Genomic DNA, 19270 nt, shown 5'->3' with positions numbered 1-19270 from the left:
TAGATGGGAAAATATCAATGCCTGTGAAGGTCCTATGCACTCGCGGAGGTCAAATAATAAAATAAGTGTAAGTTTTGCATGGATGTATAATTAGTTTAGAAATCATGAGAAGGTAAATTATTTTTGGAATGAGACAACTTTTTGTGCTCAAGAAACTTATGTGATCAAAAATTGCATGGCGAGTTCAGGTGAGCCACAAGCTTTGGCCTAAGATGGTCAGAATATCATTGAGTGTTGCATAATGATTGTGGTATATTACAGTGATCACTGGGCTTATTTAGCACTCTATCCATATTGGATACTAAGATTATCTAAGGCTAGCATTTGTGTAATAAATAACTAGTTATGTGATCAAAAATTGCATGGCGAGTTCAGGTGAGCCACAAGCTTTGGCTTAAGATGGTCAGAATATCATTGAGTGTTGCATAATGATTGTGGTATATTACAGTGATCACTGGGCTTATTTAGCACTCTATCCAGATTGGATACTAAGATTATCTAAGGCTAGCATTTGTGTAATAATTAACTAGTTATTTATTACACAAATGCTAGCCTTAGATAATCTTAGTATCCAATATGGATAGAGTGCTAAATAAGCCCAGTGATCACTGTAATATACCACAATCATTATGCAACACTCAATGATATTCTGACCATCTTAGGCCAAAGCTTGTGGCTCACCTGAACTCGCCATGCAATTTTTGATCACATAAGTTTCTTGAGCACAAAAAGTTGTCTCATTCCAAAAATAATTTACCTTCTCATGATTTCTAAACTAATTATACATCCATGCAAAACTTACACTTATTTTATTTTATTATTTGACCTCCGCGAGTGCATAGGACCTTCACAGGCATTGATATTTTCCCATCTAGAAGGTCTGGGAACAAAATGAAAAACATTGAATCTTGTAGAGCAAAAAATTCTCTTCCAAATAGAACAAAAATGAAAAAAAATAAAAATGGAGTACATTCCGATTTTCGCCTTTGAAAAAGGGAAAAATTAGCAAAAAAGTGTTTTTTGCCATTTTTGACTCATTGTATCTTAAGAGCTATGCATCCTTTTGGGTCCATAATGGGAATAATGAGAAACATTTCTATGGAGTACACATTGATAAATTCATAGCTGAGTTGGATTGCATTGATTATGAGTTATTACTGCTTAAAATATGAGTTTTATTTTGCGCAATAGAATTTTTCAGCTACTTTGACATGCAATGGTGGCAGAATGATGATAAGAGGGGCAGTCTGAGTAGCTTAGCTGGATTCAGCACCAAAAGTTCTCCTAGTGTGTGAAGTTTCATTGCTCTAGAGTCATTAGAACTGGCTTGGCAATGGATTGAAATCGCCACTTTTTTCAGGTTGCGCGCTGTAATCACATGACAACCCCCTAGATTAAGACCTGTAGCTCGTGAACCAAAGCACTTTGAAGCCTAATATTCTGGCTATCTTAGTTTAGGGTCCGGGTCTATCTTTGTGCAAAGTTTCATTGAAATCTGAGATGGTCGACCGGGAGCGTTGGTTGAACTGACACGGAATGACCCATATAGAAGATCGCCCACATGTAAAGCAAATCACACCACTAATGGTTTCACATCTTCATAGAATCACCGACAGGATGTTCCAATCACAGATCCGGCATGCAGGACTTTTTCTTCTGATAAAAAGGCGCGCAGCTGAGCGGAAAGCGAACAGACCCCATTACAGTCAGTGGCTTCTGTTTGGCGCCAACTGGCTCAATTATAAGACAAAACCAGTCATCCAGGGGATTCTCCTTTCCTGCTCCATGAACAAAGCAGGAAACGGAAACCCCCGCCGCAGATGCGAAACGGGAACCCCCGCCGCAGATGCGAAACGGGAACCCCCGCCGCAGATGCGAAACGGGAAACCCCGCCGCAGATGCGAAACGGGAAACCCCGCCGCAGATTTGAAACCACCTTAATAGGATTTATGCAAGAAAGAGTAGCTTAAAAAACTATTTTTAAGGTGAAACAAACAGAGAAGCGTTTTTGCATATATTTTATAGAGTAAACCTGCTGCAGCTCAATCAACCACACAATCGGAAGACAGTTAGGCCGTTTTCACACCGCCAAGAAAATCGAGCAAGATTTGTGTGTTGCGAGATTAACAAATTTCGCACGAATATGAACCCCATTCTTTTGAGCGATTTGTTTTCCCGCATCGCAGTTGGTAAAAATTTAAAAAAAAAATGAAAACAATGGAAGATTTGCTTCGTTTTTTTTAATGGGGTTGGCACAGCATCACACGGTGTGCGAGGTTCACACGAATGCAATGTGAGGTTTACCCATTGAAAACAATGCGATCCTTTGCCACCGCTAAAAGCCGCGGGGGAGGATCGCTACTTTCCTTAAGTGATGTGAGGCGATTTTAACAAAAAAATACCTGGCATCTGCGGGGACATCGCATATCAGAGAGTGCGATATCGGGCAGAGTTTCACAGCTTGATATCACACTTGCCCTTGTGAAATTAGCCTTACAATGATGGAGTAGCAGAATTTAGCAGGCAGTAAATGCAGATTGGGAGACCAAAGTAACTTAGGCTTCAGTTAGGCCTAAACACAAGTAGGCAGCGGACAGCAAATCACCAGCTGCAGCCATGTGTTTGGTAGGAGGGGTGAGGCGCCACCACAAATGTTTTACAAATCACAGAATATTGTATTTTGTAAAATTGGAAAAAAAAAAGCAAATTAACCCCTTAAGGACACGGCCTATTTTGGCGGATTTTCATCTCCATTTTTCAAAAGTCATAACTTTTTTATTTTTCCATCGACGCGGTCGCATAAGGGCTTGTTTTTTGCGTGGCGAACTGTAGTTTTTTGAGGGTGCTATGTTTGGGTACATAGACTACAGTGTAAAACTTTTATTCTTTTTTTTATGACATCAGGGAGAGAAAATGCATCAATTGTAACAGATTTTTTTTTTACAGCGTTAATCATGCAGCATAAATAACACAATCCTTTTTTTCTGCAGGCCGGTACGGTAACAACGATACTAAAATTCTTACATTTTTTTTAGGTTTTTCCAATTTTCTGCAATATAACCCATTTTTTTGGAATTTTTTTCCCCCTAAATTGCTGCATTTAAAGTTCTGTAATTTTTTTATTTTACAATGGATGGAGCTCTGAGGGCTTATTTTTTGCGAGCCGAGCTGTAGTTTTTATTGGTACCATTTTGGGGTACATATGGCTTTTTTGATCACTTTTATTGGGTTTTTAGGGAGGCAAAACGCTAGAAATTAGCATTTTGCCTCAGTTTTTTGGCGTTTTCTTTATGCTTTTTAAAGTGCGGAGTCAAAAGCATGTGCAACGTATAGTATGCATTGTTACGTTACGTTTTTTTTTACACTGTTTGAGTCCCTCTGAGGGACTTGCAGCACAGCACTGATGATCGCTGTGTTAAGGCATGGCAGGGCTATTGCCCTGCCATGCCTTATCGCTTATACAGTGATCACAGGCTATGGCAATACAGGACACTGGTATCTGACGTCCTGTTGCCATAGCAACCAGCCGGGCTCTCTGCGATTATATCGCGAGAGCCCGGCAAATTCACAGAGGGAGTTCGCTCCCTCTGTGAACCCTTCCCATGCCACGATCTACATAGATCGCGGCAGGGAGGGGGTTAACAGCAGGGGGCGCATCTTCGATGTACCCCCCTGTTGCAGCGGGAGGCCAGCTATGACTGACAGCCAGCTCTCGCTGTGGGATAGCGTGAGATCACTTATGATCGCGCGCTAACCCCAGGACGTAAGTTTACGCCCTGTTGCGGGAAGTAACCCGCTGCCAGGACATAAACTTACGCCCTGGAGCGGGAATGGGTTAAACCCACGGTATCCGGGTATTCATCATCATAATCACCTCCTTACTGTCATTGAACAAAACCCACTACACTAAGGCCAACATTACCAATAACACTATACATGGGCCAATTAAAACCACCACACAATGATCACATATTAACATCATGCAGTGACGGAATAATACCAGCACACTGTTACTGAATAAAGAGCACTATACAGATCAATACTACCAATAACAACACTATATAACGGCCAAGTAATACTAGACCCTGACCACATAGTACTACCATACTGTCACAGAATTAAAAAACAAAACAAAAACATAACACTATACAAAGACTAGTATTACCTGAAACATAGTGGTAGATATCAGCTCTATACAAGTGCTGTGCAGACTGTATAAGTTATTACAGTACCGTTATATTCAGTGATCACAGGTGATGCAGTCTCTAACTGGAGTTATTCACTTTCCCCTTTGTTCTACATCTGGCCCAGATCACCACGACAATTTTTACTGGCCACAGCAGCTAGTTTCTGTAGAGTTAGACACTGTAGAGATGAGCGAGCATACTTGTCCGAGCTTGATGCTCGTTCGAGTATTAGGGTGCTCGAGATGCTCGTTACTCGAGACGAGCACCACTCGGTGCTCGTCTCGATTAAACGAGCACTGACCATTGAATTCAATGGAGCCGGCAATACAGCCGGCTCCATTGACAGCAATGGGCTGCCGGCTAGCGCGGGATGAATTTTCGGGAAGGGCTTAAAAATATAAGCCCTTCCCTGCAATTCATCCAGAAATGTGTAAAAATAAAAAAAAATATATATACTCACCTGGTCCCGGCAGACAGAGTTCAGCCACGGCCAGCTGGCAGTTCTCCTGAACTGCTCTCTGTAGTATTCAGCATCCGGGGATTTAAAATCCCCGCCTGCTAAATGAGTTGCCTCTAATTGGTCACAGCCTGACCAATCAGAGGCAGCTCTCACTCACACCCATTCATGAATTCATGAATGGGTGAGTGAGTGCTGCCTCTGATTGGCTCAGCACAGCTCTCAGCTGAATGACAGCTGAGCTGAGCCAATCAGTGGCAGCACTCCCTCACCCATTCATGAATGGGTGTGAGTGAGAGCTGCCTCTGATTGGTCAGGCTGTGATCAATCAGAGGCAGCTCATTTAGCAGGCGGGGATTTTAAATCCCCGGCTGCTGAATACTACAGAGAGCAGTTCAGGAGAACTGCCAGCTGGCCGTGGCTGAACTCTGTCTGCCGGGACCAGGTGAGTATATATATATTTTTTTATTTTTACACATTTCTGGATGAATTGCAGGGAAGGGCTTATATATTTAAGCCCTTCCCGAAAATTCATTGTGCGATCGCCGGCATCCCATTGCTTTCAATAGAGCCGGCTGTATTGCCGGCTCCATTGAATTCAATGGGCTAACACCGTTCTGCTCTGCCACAGCTGTGGCAGAGGAGAACGATCGTTATGCTGACAGTAGGGGGGGGTCTCACTCTTGCCACTATTGTGGCTTAATAGTGAGACCTCGGAGCCCGAAATGCAGCCCTGCATGTTGCTCCTCGCCTGCCCTATCCATTTCTGTGTTTTTTACATGACTTTGGTGATTTGCTAAGATTTTCACAAATTAAAACCTTAGCGGAGCGCACCAGTCATATACAAAAATGCTCGAGTCGCCCATTGACTTCAATGGGGTTCGTTACTCGAAACGAACTCTCGAGCATCACTGAAAGTTCGACTCGAGTAACGAGCACCCGAGCATTTTGGTGCTCGCTCATCTTTATTAGACACATATATCTCTTTGGCTCCTCTCTTTTGCATGGAAAGAGGACATCTACAATCACAGTTACTTAACATATCTGCACTGTAATCACCTATCTGGTCTGCAGAGATGGACAGTGTACTGAAAGCCCTTGCACAAACAATGTGCCTGGTTTCACCCCCCCAAAAAGAAAATAAAAAAACACACCATATATGAACATTTACCAGCCCCTTATAAAATTATGCTTTCCTGCCAAATCATGCTTAAAGACTAAAAAAAAAGCTGGGCCATCTGCTAAGCATGCCCTGACCGGCTTAGGAATCATGTACAAACAGCTAAGCACTGATGCATCTCAATGGATCCTAAAATAATATTGCATACCACATCTATATATATATATATATATCAAGACCAACATTACCAATAATACTATAAGAAGGCCAAATAATATTTCCACACCATGAATACGTATTACCACTTAGACTTAGGCGACCCAACGCCTTTCAGCACATCAGGTGACAAGAGAATGCCTTCATTGGGGATCAAAGGCGGCAGTGTTGGCATCATCCAGCACAAGGTTGACAGTAAGACTTCTAAAAATGTAAGTCACCAAGTTATCTTTTGCCTTTCCTGACGATGCGTCACATTTTTTGGATTCTATGAGATAGCAATTCTTGACAGCCTTGTCTCAGGGAGGCGTAGAATCTGTCCAGCAAAAGAGAGTGAGCCTTTGGTGACTTAAAAATGGAGTGGCCACAAACCAGAAAGGCGGTAAATTTCTTAATTCTTAACTTGATCATGATAAGTAACCTTAGACGGGCAACAAAGGCATCATTCTTTAAAAAAAATATAAAATAAATCAAGTTACTGGTTCATAAGGATTGTAACTTTCCATGTTGGATATCATGCTCAACATCCTTATCATTGGCAATTGTACTGCCTAAGTGGACAAACTAGTCAACCGGTTGCAATTGCTGTTAGTTGATCATGGTTGAGGCATTTGTGGTTGTGGCATATCCAAAATCACATAATCTGTCTTCTCACGTTAATCTGTAAAGCCAACCATCATCACTTCTTGTTCCAGAGCCGATACGGTTTCTTGGAGTTTGGGAAGCGATGGTGTGAGGAGAGCTATATCAGCCACAAAGTCTAGCACTATGTTGAAAAGGAATGGCAACAGGATAGAGACTTGTGGGACACCTGAGTCAATCTTGAAGAAATCTGTATTGGTTCGAATGCAGCAACTAGAGTAGGAGTACAGTGCCCAAAAAATGGTAATGAAATGGTTGGATATGCCATAGGATTTGATGATCTTCCATAAGGCATCTCAGTGGAGGCTGACGAATGCTTTTTTAAGATCAATAAGACTTCCACATAGCTTCTGCTGGAACTCAAGGCTCTGTTCAATGATGGTTCAAAGTAAGAATATCTGTTCGAGAAAGATACTAAGAAGAAAAATCACCAGGAGAAAAACGGTGGTCTGATGGTTGTTGTTTTTACTGCGGCCGGGCAGATCATTTTGTGCAAAGGTTTTCAGTTTGGAATGTCCGGGTGGAAAACTAACTGGCCTGGAGGTTAAGGAGGAAGACGACGCCTCACGAATTGCCTGGATATCATCTTCCAAATTACATCTGGAAAGTCCTATTCTGGTCTCAGCAATTCATTCCTTAGCCTTTTTTTTACAAAAAAAAAAAAAAAGTGTATAAAACTTTGTGTTTCTAAATTATGTCTGAAAATTAGAATGTTTTATTTAGGCGAGATTATTTTATTTGCTATGGAAGCTCTCCCCACACAGATTGTGTTAGCGTTGCCCTAGCTGAAAATGCACAAGCCTACCGTGGATTTGGAGAAGAGAGATATCATTACAAGGATTGTACCAAGATTACAAGTTATCCCTTATCCATAGAATGAAAGAAGGAGTTTAGATGCTATGGTTGATATTGACCACTGTATCTAACATTGGAGATCTCTGTGATCCCCAACACTGCAGTGGCATATAACTGCCATCACAAGCTGTAGCTCCTGTTCCAATGCCGTCCAACTGCACTATTTGCGGGAACACACTGCTAAAATGGTCATACAGTTACAACCATTTGCCGAAAGGAGTCAATACGCATTAATGCTATAGGTGTAATAAACAATTATGCCATATCCTCTCAAATTCCCTTTAGGCTACCTGTCCACGGGCGTTGTGATATCCTATGGCAGATCTGCACCACGGGAGCCGCTACCCGGGAGCAGGAGCCGGCAGACGATTCTCCGCTGTCAGCCTATTTGACAGATAGGCTGACCACAGAGAATGGCAGTAATTCGCAGCATGCTGCGAATTACTGGCCACGAGCAGAGAATCGCAATGATTCTCCGCTCGTGGACAGGGGGAAGGGAGGGGCGGCGCTTTCCATAGCAACGCTATGGAAAGCGTGCATTGCGTTCCCCGTGGGAACGCAATTCAAAAACGCCCGTAGACAGGCACCCTTAGTCATATTTCGAATCTTCTATATATTTGTCAATGTCTGTTTGTTGGAGCGTCACACACAAACTGTACGACCGGCTGACATGACATTTGCACATAGTATAATCTCGACCAGCAGAAGGTTATAGGCTAAAAAAAAATTCTAAAATGTTGTTGTCTTGGCAACCTTATTTGCATTTTTTGCCTTTGCTTCAATTTTAATGCAACAACCCCCAAGAAAAAAAACAGTTTTTGGTGCCCATAGCAACCAATCACAGAGCAGCTTTCATTTTATCTCAGCACTGAGGATTGAAAACTGTTGCCCATAGCAACCAATCACGTATAATGTATAGCAACCAATGACGGCGCAGCTGTCATTTTACTTCAGCAGAATAACAGATGAAAGCTGAGCTGTGATTGGTTGCTATTGGACAACAAAATGCCAAATTTTACTTAAATCGGACCAGAACTGGGGATTTGTATACGATACAAACAAACAGATTTTGTCTTTTAGATACAAGATGCCGAACAGTGAAGGACCTGTTGGGGCACAAGGACAACAGCCACACTTAAAATAGCAGCCGCTCCAGTCGCTGCGCGCCGGAGCAAACTAACGCCTGACTCGAGAATCAACTCACTCGACAAACTGCCGCTCAGCTAGCTGAGACGCCGGAGCAAAATAACAGCCGACTCGAGAATCAACGCAAGCGACAAGCAGCCGCTCGAATTGTAGAAACTGACGAAGCGAAGCATGCCCGACCCTCTTCAGACCGAGAGAGACACTCAATTTTGAGAAGAACAGCTTGGAAATTCTTGGAGGGGAAAGCTTTTAGATAGAATGCAAACAATAACTCTGAGTGTCTCCCCAGCTTTCTGTTGGCTGAATGAACAAACCATCTTCATATTGCAATGCTCTAAAGGGGTCCCAGGCGAGCCCTGGACTATAGAGGGGTCCCAGGCGAGCCCTGGACTATAGAGGGGTCCCAGGCGAGCCCTGGACTATAGAGGGGTCCCAGGCGAGCCCTGGACTATAGAGGGGTCCCAGGCGAGCCCTGGACTATAGAGGGGTCCCAGGCGAGCCCTGGACTATAGAGGGGTCCCAGGCGAGCCCTGGACTATAAAGGGGTCCCAGGAGAGCCCTGGACTATAAAGGGGTCCCAGGAGAGCCCTGGACTATAAAGGGGTCCCAGGAGAGCCCTGGACTATAAAGGGGTCCCAGGAGAGCCCTGGACTATAAAGGGGTCCCAGGAGAGCCCTGGACTATAAAGGGGTCCCAGGAGAGCCCTGGACTATAAAGGGGTCCCAGGAGAGCCCTGGACTATAAAGGGGTCCCAGGAGAGCCCTGGACTATAAAGGGGTCCCAGGAGAGCCCTGGACTATAAAGGGGTCCCAGGAGAGCCCTGGACTATAAAGGGGTCCCAGGAGAGCCCTGGACTATGTTGCTGTTGCGGGATGGTTTTACTGTCAATGCTTAGAACTCCTCCTGAACCACTAGAGACTCTTATTTTAGGGTCATCTTCTGGATCTAAACATTTCCGGGAAAATATGAGAAAGTACAACTCGTGTTTTCAAATGACGTCATTTGGCGTGAAAAAGGCATTGAGAGACGGCAGATTTTGGTCGACAAAAGACCAAAGTCCAAGGGCAAATTTATCATTGTGTTGGTTCACTACTACCTGAATCACATGAGGAAGGCTGCCTGTCCACGGGCGTTGCGGTATCCCTAATAGATAGGCTGACCGCAGAGAATCGTGACAAATCTCAGCATGCTGCGATTTGCCAGCCGCGAGCGGAGAATCGCAATGATTCTCCACTCGTGGACAGAGGGGAAGTGCTCTCAATAGCAATGTTATGGAGAGCTTGAACTGCGTTCCCCGCGGCCGGATTATCGCCCTGGGGAACGCAATTCAAACTCGCCCGTGGACAGGCAGCTGAACACAAGGTCCTGCAGATCTACTTTATGGGGGATGAACACAATGATGTCACGTTTTGCATTGCACGCATTCTGCATCGGGTATCCGGTCCAGTACTACTAGACGAAGAAAAGCCAGTCTATTTTTGAAAAAAGACAGGTAATGACTTGTCGCAGAGGAATTTTCAGAGAATCACCGAATAGCAAAACAGAGGAAATAGCCAAGGGCATTATGTGCGCTCAGTCACACAGGAAATACTGTTACCGTAAGTAACCAGCTGAGACAATAAAGCAGGATATAGACATGGGAAATTCAATGCTAAAAGGGGTTGTCCAACTAGGTTACTTTCTTTTAAAAGTAATGCCCCCTGCCCAAAAGTACATGTCATACATGTGTACTTACCATCAGTATTAGTGTATCCTGATGCCACCAGGAATTTCTGGTGGAGTCAAGATCAGCGGGGCCTATTCAGCCTATTCATGCTGACTGGCCGAATAGTTTCCTGGGCTGCAGGTCCTGGCAGCCCAGTAACATACAACGTACAGCTGCATTAATGTAACGTAGAGCCAGCGGCCGCAGCTGTAGCGGGCCATCTGCCAGTGCAAGCGCCCTGTCCGCCGCTGCACAAGGCGGCACCCCCCTCCGTCTTTATGCGCAGAGCGTGGTCGGCAGCAGGGAGCCCACAGCGGCCGTTAAGCGCCTTTGTCGGTGGTGCCGCCGAACAAGTGCCCCCCTTCCCCACTTGGAACTGAAAAGTCGAAACCCACAGTGAGAGCTTCCGGCCCCAGACTGCAGGCTGTCACAGCAGGGAGACAACAGCGCCGCGGGACACTGACTGACATGCCTCCCTCGCACACAGATGTAGGACACCACGGAGGCTACTGCGGCGGGGAACTGTCAGTCATATGCAGCGGCCAAAGACAGCATTAGGCTGCATTCACACGAACGTATATCGGCTCGGTTTTCATGCCGAGCTGATATACGTTGTCTCTCTCTGCAGGGGGGGGGGGGGGGAATGGAAGAGCCAGAAGCAGGAACTGAGCTCCCGCCCCCTCTCTGCCTCCTCTCAGCGACGGGTCTTTTGGCACAGACATGCACTTTAGCTCCTTCTAGCACTTTCAGCTCTTGAGCCAATCGGGAGCTAGGGGTGTGATAGGGGCTTGTCCTCATGGAAGCCCTATCAAACCCCTAGTTTCCGGTGGCGTCAAAATACACTAATACCCTTACCATCGGGCAGTATATATATCTATATTACTCCCCAAATGCTCACCATTCGCAACCTGATTGGTTGTTTGGATTTACTCATTCCCGGTGATTGGTTATTTGGGTTGGTTAATTCCCAGTGATTGGTTATTTGGCCATGTGACCATTGTAGATCAAGTAAATGAACTACTGGATGACGGGGGCAAAGAGGTAAATATACATGTTATTTGTTAATGTACATTTAGTCCACCCCACTGCCACCAAGTATATTTTTAGACCTAATGGACTGCTGGCCAGACAAGGCACGAATTTGAACGTCATTTGCTGCTTTTACGACCGAGTGGGAGGAAGCAATGGAAAGTCCTACCTTGACTACTGGGGAGAATACAAAGTTGCTGTGACTACTGGAAAAAGGAAACAACCAGGTTTGGCTAAAAGTTAGAATATTTTCTATATTGCTGTAAGAAAGTCCAAACTCTGCAGCTAGAAAAGCAGCGAAGTTTACACTTGAAAGTGCAGCATGTGAAGACGACGGGGACCGTGGCGGGGTGTCCCGCAACGGATGGTAATCCACAGGTTCTCCATTTAACTGGACACCCCTACCAGGCCCAGGGTCAGGTAGCCCTCTCCCTTGTCTCTCTATCTTCCTCAGGCGGCTGCACCCTATCTGCTGGGTTGGATGTACGTATCCCCAAGTGCAAACATCCCTCTCCATGTATTCCAAGTTAGGATGCCTTGTTCCATGCTTGAAAAGACAACTTTATTAAATAATGGGTTCCGTGGGGCACGGAAATTCAAAGTTTGCAGACGGTCTCGAGGAACCGGTGCTTAACAACATCCATTCATCAGGGTTCCCCCACTTTACTTTCGGGAGATGATGGAAAAAGTCCCATAGTACTTTTCCCTCTGTCCTGGAGCTGTAGAGGGAGAGGAGTCGGAGCTGCAGTACACAAACGATCAGGCCATGTGCGTCTCTCAGTATCGGAGGTAACCCCACATTAGCTGCTCCACAATAAATCCACACAGGTGGGCTCAGGAACAATACAATTCTCCGGCAGCTCATGGAGAATCTGGAGGCACCACACCACAGAAAACACGTCTTACTTGCTCTCTCAGCGGACTCCTCTGAAGAACAGGACACACATGACCCTCCTGTTTGTCCCCACAGCCCCAACCGGCCTCTTAAAAAGTGATATCACATCTAATATAGAAAACAGTAAGAACACTTTAAAACGAAGGGGCAAATTATCCACTGGGGTACAACCGAGAAACCCGCACCCCCTTACACATGCCCTACCTGAGAAAGTTTGCGTAATGCCAGGATTACTTTTCCCCACACTCCCACAATCCTGGCAATATGGATCAATTGGAATTAATCCAGAAATTGCATTGTCTAAGAAACATCCGGTTATTAGTGCAACCAGACTGTTGAGCAATACTACGTATAGCCCAATGCCTTTCACACTCTTGAACACTGCTGGAATCATGGTTTGTCATTTCTGTAATGTTCACCTTTTAAGTTTTAAATTACGCAATCCCATATTCTAGCATTCGGAAAATAAAAGAGGATCATGTTGCGGGGCTATGTTCAAATGGCGGAACTCGCTACAGAATCTTCCGCTTGAATTTCACAACGGTAAAATCAGCGCCTTTTTGTCTGTCAATGAGCAAAATCCTCATGCGGAATTTCACTGTGTTTCCTCATCAAGCAGTGACAGGTCACGTCATGAGGAAAAATGATTTATATGTCGAAAATAAAAAAAGGAGTATAGGAGGGGACTGGACACCTTTCTTGAGCTATACAATATTTTATGTTATATCACCGATTACTTCAGAGGGGTCGGTGATCCAGAGATTTATTAGGATTGTGAACACGTAGAAATAGGTCTTTCCAGCTCACCAAAAGGAAATCATGTTGGATTCATATTAATCAGGTGCACAGAAAATGCTTACCACACCAGTAATGGGCATTCACTTGGAAAACCCGCTGAGACTTACTGCACTCATTAATCTGTTGGAACGCAAGTTGGAAAAGTCTGTTGGGCATAATAATGGAATGGGGGTAAGGGCTAATACAGCGTCCGTGGAGCGGGCCCACAGCCGAGGAGATAGCAAGGTAGATTGAGGCCTTGTCACAGGGCTCTACCATCTCCCCCCTGGGGGTAGCACGAAACCCATCCAAGTTACTGCTGGGGGAGTTTCACGGGTAACCCAAGTGTTGGTTTACCTTAATGTCCTTTTGTCATTCGTGACGCCACCGTTCTGTCCTCTGCGGTGAATCCAGAAGTTGTCAATAAAGAGTCCACACGCAGGGTTAACGTTTTCAGAGCAAAAACGGTTGGTTAAGCTTGTTTACTTGAAAATAACAGTTAACAGTCCAAACTCTGTACACCAACCATCAGGACACTGGTGCAGGCAACAGGTACTATTGTATCTGGTCACCACCGGAAGTAGGGGTGGAGACCTTCAATGACAGCTATGGGGTATGTAATACCCCCAAATGTCCTGATTGGCTGGCTGCTGGAAGGTCCTAGCAGTGTCGGGATTGAGTTATGGCTGGGATAGAGGGTTAGGGTTAGTTTAAATGTAAGTCTTACATTATTAGCTGTAAATGCCTGGATGTGACAGCGGCTCCGCAGTCAGATGCAAGCATTTACAGCTAATAATGTAAGACGTACACTGAAGCTAACCCTCCATGCCTGCAAACAATCTGTTTTTAATGGATTCGTTCACATTTCTGTATTTTGCGTAATACACTGCATAATTTCACTGAAAAAAGAACACATCTGGGACTAATTAGCCATTTCAGGGGGTGCGTCTTGCTTGCTGCGCGCAAATAAACATACCCTGCGAGTGGAAAAAGTACAGTAAAATACGCTGATGCATGCACATAAAAGGCATTGTTTTAGCAAAAACTCGCACAAAAGTTTAAACGCACGTGTGAAGGAGCCCTAAGGTTGGGTTCAGACGGGGCGTAAATCCCACTGAAATCTTGCGGCGATACAACTGACATACCGCGGATTTGAATTCCGCGTGGCACATCAGTATCAGCGCGACTTGGCCGCAATGGGCTGTCCGCAGCGTGTGGACAAGATTTTTGCAAATCTGGACCACTTGCCGCGAGTGTGCAGGAAGAAGCGCTTTTCCATAGCATGCGATAACGGTGCAGACGCAGACTCCACATTGCACAATGCCATTTGTGTGCAGGCGGCCTAGTCTAAACTGCATCCAGATAGAACTCCCTGCAAACCCATAAATCAAGGGAAGAATTAAATAATCTAAACAAGAGAGGTAATCTAGCCGCTAGTTTATCTTACATAACATGAAAGAGGTGAACTCCAAACTCCAGTGCCAAAGTGTGAGTCATGATGGGCGAGGCTGGGCTGCATACAGAGGCGGTTTGTGCGCTCCTGTGCAATCACACTGATATGCAGCTTCGGGAAATGAAGATTATAATCCCGCAATACCAGTTATACTGCAGTTTTCATTGGATGATACATTAGACTATTACATACATTGCAGTTCCACAATATTGTGTTACCCTACTAACCATGAGAGTGAATGTAACCGCGGTGCCAGCACGCTGCTGAGAACGCTTACACTATAAGGCCGCTCTCACATATGCACTCACAAGTAGCCGCATCCGAAACTGCAGTGTTTTACCGAGATTTCATGCAGTGTTTTTTTGACAGCATTTAAAGCACCCCATCAGTGTGATGTGTGATGAGGTGCGCTAACAAGCGCTAAGATAGAGCAGAGAGCGCGCAAAACTCGTGGCATTAGAAACGCCGTGTTTAAGTGCGAGTCTGCAAAGCCCTATTGAAATCAATGGAACCACTGTATACACATACGACGGAGCACAGGGGGCCCATGCTACACATATACGTACCGAGGTATACGGGGGCCCCCATGCTACACATATACATACAGAGACGTACGGGGGCCCACGCTGTACACATACGGAAGCATACGGGGGCCCCATGCTTTACACGTACAGGGCCCCATGCTATACACATACGGCGGGGTACGGGGGCCCATGCTACACATATACGTACAGAGACGTACGGGGGCCCACGCTGTACACATACGGAAGCATACGGGGGCCCCATGCTTTACACGTACAGGGCCCCATGCTATACACATACGGCGGAGTACGGGGGCCCATGCTATACATCTTAGTATGCTTTCAATGAGTTCTATTCTCTGCATATCGCGTGTACAAATATACCCGTCTGACACCAGCCTAAAGCTCGGGCTCGTATTACATTAAAGAGGTTATGCAGCGGTCTCTGCTTACATAGGGCTGCAATGAGGTTTTGTACTACTGGCGAGCAAAGTTCACGTGCCAAACTCTTGACATCATGGCTCCCATCGCTGAGGGGTCACATGGTTCCGCTTTTAAACAAAGACCGCGGAGTAAATGAGGGGCGAGTACTGAGTATTTGTGTCACACATGGCGGCTGTTCATAGTATAATTAGAGCTCGTCCACGCGGTCGTGAGCGCATTTTGATCACGTAAATAGGCCGTAAATCACTTATGCCCTTGTGTGTTTTTGTGCGCATCACTTTGATTTTGTGTGTATATGTGCAGCAAACGTGCAGGACTTCTGCATATGTCATATGCATTTACGCACACCCATTGACTTCAATGGGCTTTTCCAACGCGCACCAAGATGCCGCGTATTTTTTCACAGGATCTCAAATTGCGTGAAAAAAAATACATTCATGTGAACAAACCCACTGAAAAAAATGGGTTCTATTCACTGCGTATTATGCGCACAAAATTTTCTTGTGTAATACACTGCACCAATACGCTTGTCTGTTAACCCTTTAAGATCACAGTGTGGCATTGTAACATCTAAAGGTTGTGAATAGAGTCACATTTTAATCTGTGATCATACATGACAAAGACCGGGAACAGCAGCGTTAGACTGCCAGGGGAAAAGATGATCATCGTCACAATACACTGGGGTATAGAGCAGATGCTGCTGCTCCGACCCGGTGTAGTGGCCAGAGCTTGTAACTGCAGGCTGGGGTCACATTAAAATCAATGGGAGCTGTGCCTGCAGTTACAAGCACCAGCCACTACACTAGGGTCAGAGGAGCAACTTTCTCTCCATGCTCCTGTGTGTAGTAGAAACGACTGCAGCTGGGATCCAGAGAGGAGGAACCCGGCCGGTCAACTATTTATGACCTATCAATAGTATTGTCCTGGGAAACCCCTTTAATACATTACTACTGCAACAGATGTGCAACTTGAAGCCTCTGGGCCCAGAGCAAAACCTGAAGCAGAGTCCCTTTTATCTACCATGTGCCATCTACGGATTAGCAAGCCCCCAAAAATCTAAGGTAAAAAGGGTTGTCCAGCTTTAAACTACTGATGGTCTATCCCCAGGATAGGCCTTCAAAAGAAAATCCACATGGGTCCCGCACAGAGCAGTTGTTCACTGGGCCAGCTTGGTATTACAGGCAAAATTCCCATTGAAGTGCATGCCTGCAATACCAAGCCTGGCCACTGCAATGGGAACGGAGCTGTCCACTTCTGGCTCCTAGAGCTCCATGCACAAGCGCACCAACCCAACGAATAGCTGGTGGACACTCGCTGATGTACTACTGATAGACAATAGCTTAAGCTCAATCCAACCGGTAGTGAAAGGTTAAAGATCAATACGTACCTGTGGACTAAGGTAATTTTCACACAGGAAATTGTGCGAGATTTGTGCATTGTATGACGCACAAATATGAATTCCATTCTTTAGAATGGGGTCATACACATGAGCTATGCGATTCTCGAAAGAAATCGCAGCATGTCCTATCTTTGGGCAAACCCTCGCGTCGCCCATTGTTTTCAATGGCGTCAGCATCGCATGGATTGCTAGGTGCACTCTATGTGATGTCGCCCCATTGGAAACAATGGGAGATGTTTCATGATCCTCCGGCACGGCTGTCAGCCACGGCGGCGGATTGCTACTTCCCCAAAGGGATGCAAAGCGGTTTTAATATAAAAATGCCTCGCATTTTGGTGAGCGTGATACCAGCCCGATATCGCACTCGCCTGTGTGAAGTTAGCCTAAGGATTGTTGCTAGTTGACAATGATACAATTATATAAAAAATAAGTGAACAGAAAGAATTAGTAAACGATAAGTCATAATAGTTAATAAAAAATATCAATTTCTCATAGAAATCCATCAAGTGATGAAACTTTTAGTGTCGTGATGAAGTTTGACGTCTGCGGCCTCCTTAAACCCGGCCACAGCAGATTATCTCATCGGTCGCAGGTCATTTTTAGAATAGGTTGGTTTGTAGAATGGAAGAATCACGCGGCCCCTACCTGTTAGTGGCGGGAGCAGGAGAGCTGCAATCCACAGGAGGTGCAGCATTCTTCAAACTCTATAGTCCAGGCCACGACATGTACCTCTGCAGTCCTTAGTAGGAGTCCTCCAGCCGCCCCATACACTGCAGTCCTTAGTAGGAGTCCTCCAGCCGCCCCATACACTGCAGTCCTTAGTAGGAGTCCTCCAGCTGCCCCATACACTGCAGTCCTTAGTAGGTGTCCACCACCCACTGCTCACTATACTTCTGCCAATATCTTGGGATGATCTTCATGTCTTATGCTAGTATTCTGCACTCCTTGAGGATCTAACACTTGAGGCTGTGATGTATTGTCTTCCTTGGTCGTCTCTTCCAGAAGAACCCAGCCCACTGCTTACAGGAAATGCATATGAAACCCCAAACCTGTACACTCCCAGCTACACAGGGCACGAGGCGGGTCCTGCAGGTACTTCCTTATTACCTGCAGAGGTGCTCACAGGTAAGAGCTGAGCCCAGGTAACAGGCAGCTGCTGTGTGGCTGCAGACAGGAACTACTGTATGCAAAACTGAGTGAGCAGAAAAGTGAGAATCTGGGATTTATTAGGGCTCATTTAAATGGGCGTACGTGGATGTCAGTTGTGTAAATGTGCAGCTGTAATATGCATATGTCTTCATTGTATGTAAACGCCCCCATTGATTTCAGTGGGCAGTGGACTTTACTATAGGCTAATTTGATGCCTTTGGGCTACATTCACACAAGCGTGAAACCTGTCTGCTTTGTAGTGTCCAGACAGCTTCCTGCACAAATATGCAGCATACGTTGCATCATCAGCAGCATCATGTCGTTTCGTATTGCAAGCACATTTGCGCATCCCCTATTGTCTTCTATGGGGACCCGTTGAAATCAATGGGCTTTATTCATTGCGAATTCCGTTCACAAATTTTACACGCACAATACGTTGACAAATGCGTTCGTATGACACAGGCCTTAGGCTGGCTTCACACGAGCAAATTTGCACACGCATTACGGAAAGAATAGAACTCATCGATTTCAATGGGTTAGTTCAACATTTTCGTATTTTGTTCACACATTTCAGTTGCGCAAAAGAAAAAATAGAACATGTTCTATTTTCCTGCATTTTTGCGCACCCAAGGCCCCCAACAGATTTTGGGTTACCCCCCTGTATACAGCAAGTAACTTATTACATTGTGAGGGGCGGAGAGGGGGCGGGAGCTCAATGCACTGGCTCCCGTCCCACCTCCTCCCCTTGCAGAGAGGGACAGCGTAACGGTCGGGCGTGAAAACCCGACCAATATCCAATCGTCTGAAAAAGCCTTTATATTGATTTTCAGGGTTGATATTGTTATCTTTAAAGTCTGCTTAATTGATTAATCACTACGTTCCTTAATTCGCCAGAGCAGAACTCAAAATGTGTCCACTTGTTATATTGGGTCCCAAGTAAAACTTCCCATTGTATGGTTTGCCCTTTGCTGTACAATATTAATTAACAATGTGTGGAGCAAGTAACAGTAGGCTGAACCATCATGAACCTTCATTGCTACTATAAATTAACCTTGGAAACATGATGTTAACCCCTCTGCAACCGCTCATACGCCTTTTGATGGGAGCCATTAAAGGAGATGTCCCGAGGCAGCAAGTGGGGTTATACACTTCTGTATGGCCATAATAATGCACTTTGTAATATACATTGTGCATTAATTATGAGCCATACAGAAGTTATAAAAAGTTTTATACTTACCTGCTCCGTTGCTGGCGTCCTGGTCTCCATGGTGCCGA

General features: G+C 45.3%; 1 protein-coding gene across 2 annotated transcripts in view; it reads right to left on the bottom strand.

Annotated features, from left to right (window-relative positions):
• CDCP1 (CUB domain containing protein 1) overlaps positions 1–17860 on the bottom strand; it is a 48498-nt gene extending 30638 nt beyond the window's left edge. For both annotated transcript variants that reach the window (XM_066585439.1, XM_066585441.1), the window contains exon 1: positions 17492–17860. In XM_066585439.1, coding sequence (XP_066441536.1) covers positions 17492–17540 — 49 coding nt within the window. In that variant the 5' untranslated portion in view covers positions 17541–17860. The remainder of the gene's footprint in view (positions 1–17491) is intronic.
• Between the last annotated feature and the right edge of the window lie 1410 nt (positions 17861–19270).

The sequence above is a fragment of the Eleutherodactylus coqui genome, chromosome 12 (assembly GCF_035609145.1).
Source record: "Eleutherodactylus coqui strain aEleCoq1 chromosome 12, aEleCoq1.hap1, whole genome shotgun sequence".
NCBI lineage: Eukaryota > Metazoa > Chordata > Amphibia > Anura > Eleutherodactylidae > Eleutherodactylus > Eleutherodactylus coqui.
Note: the sequence above shows the minus strand (reverse complement) of the source record. Positions and strands in the feature narration are given on the sequence as shown.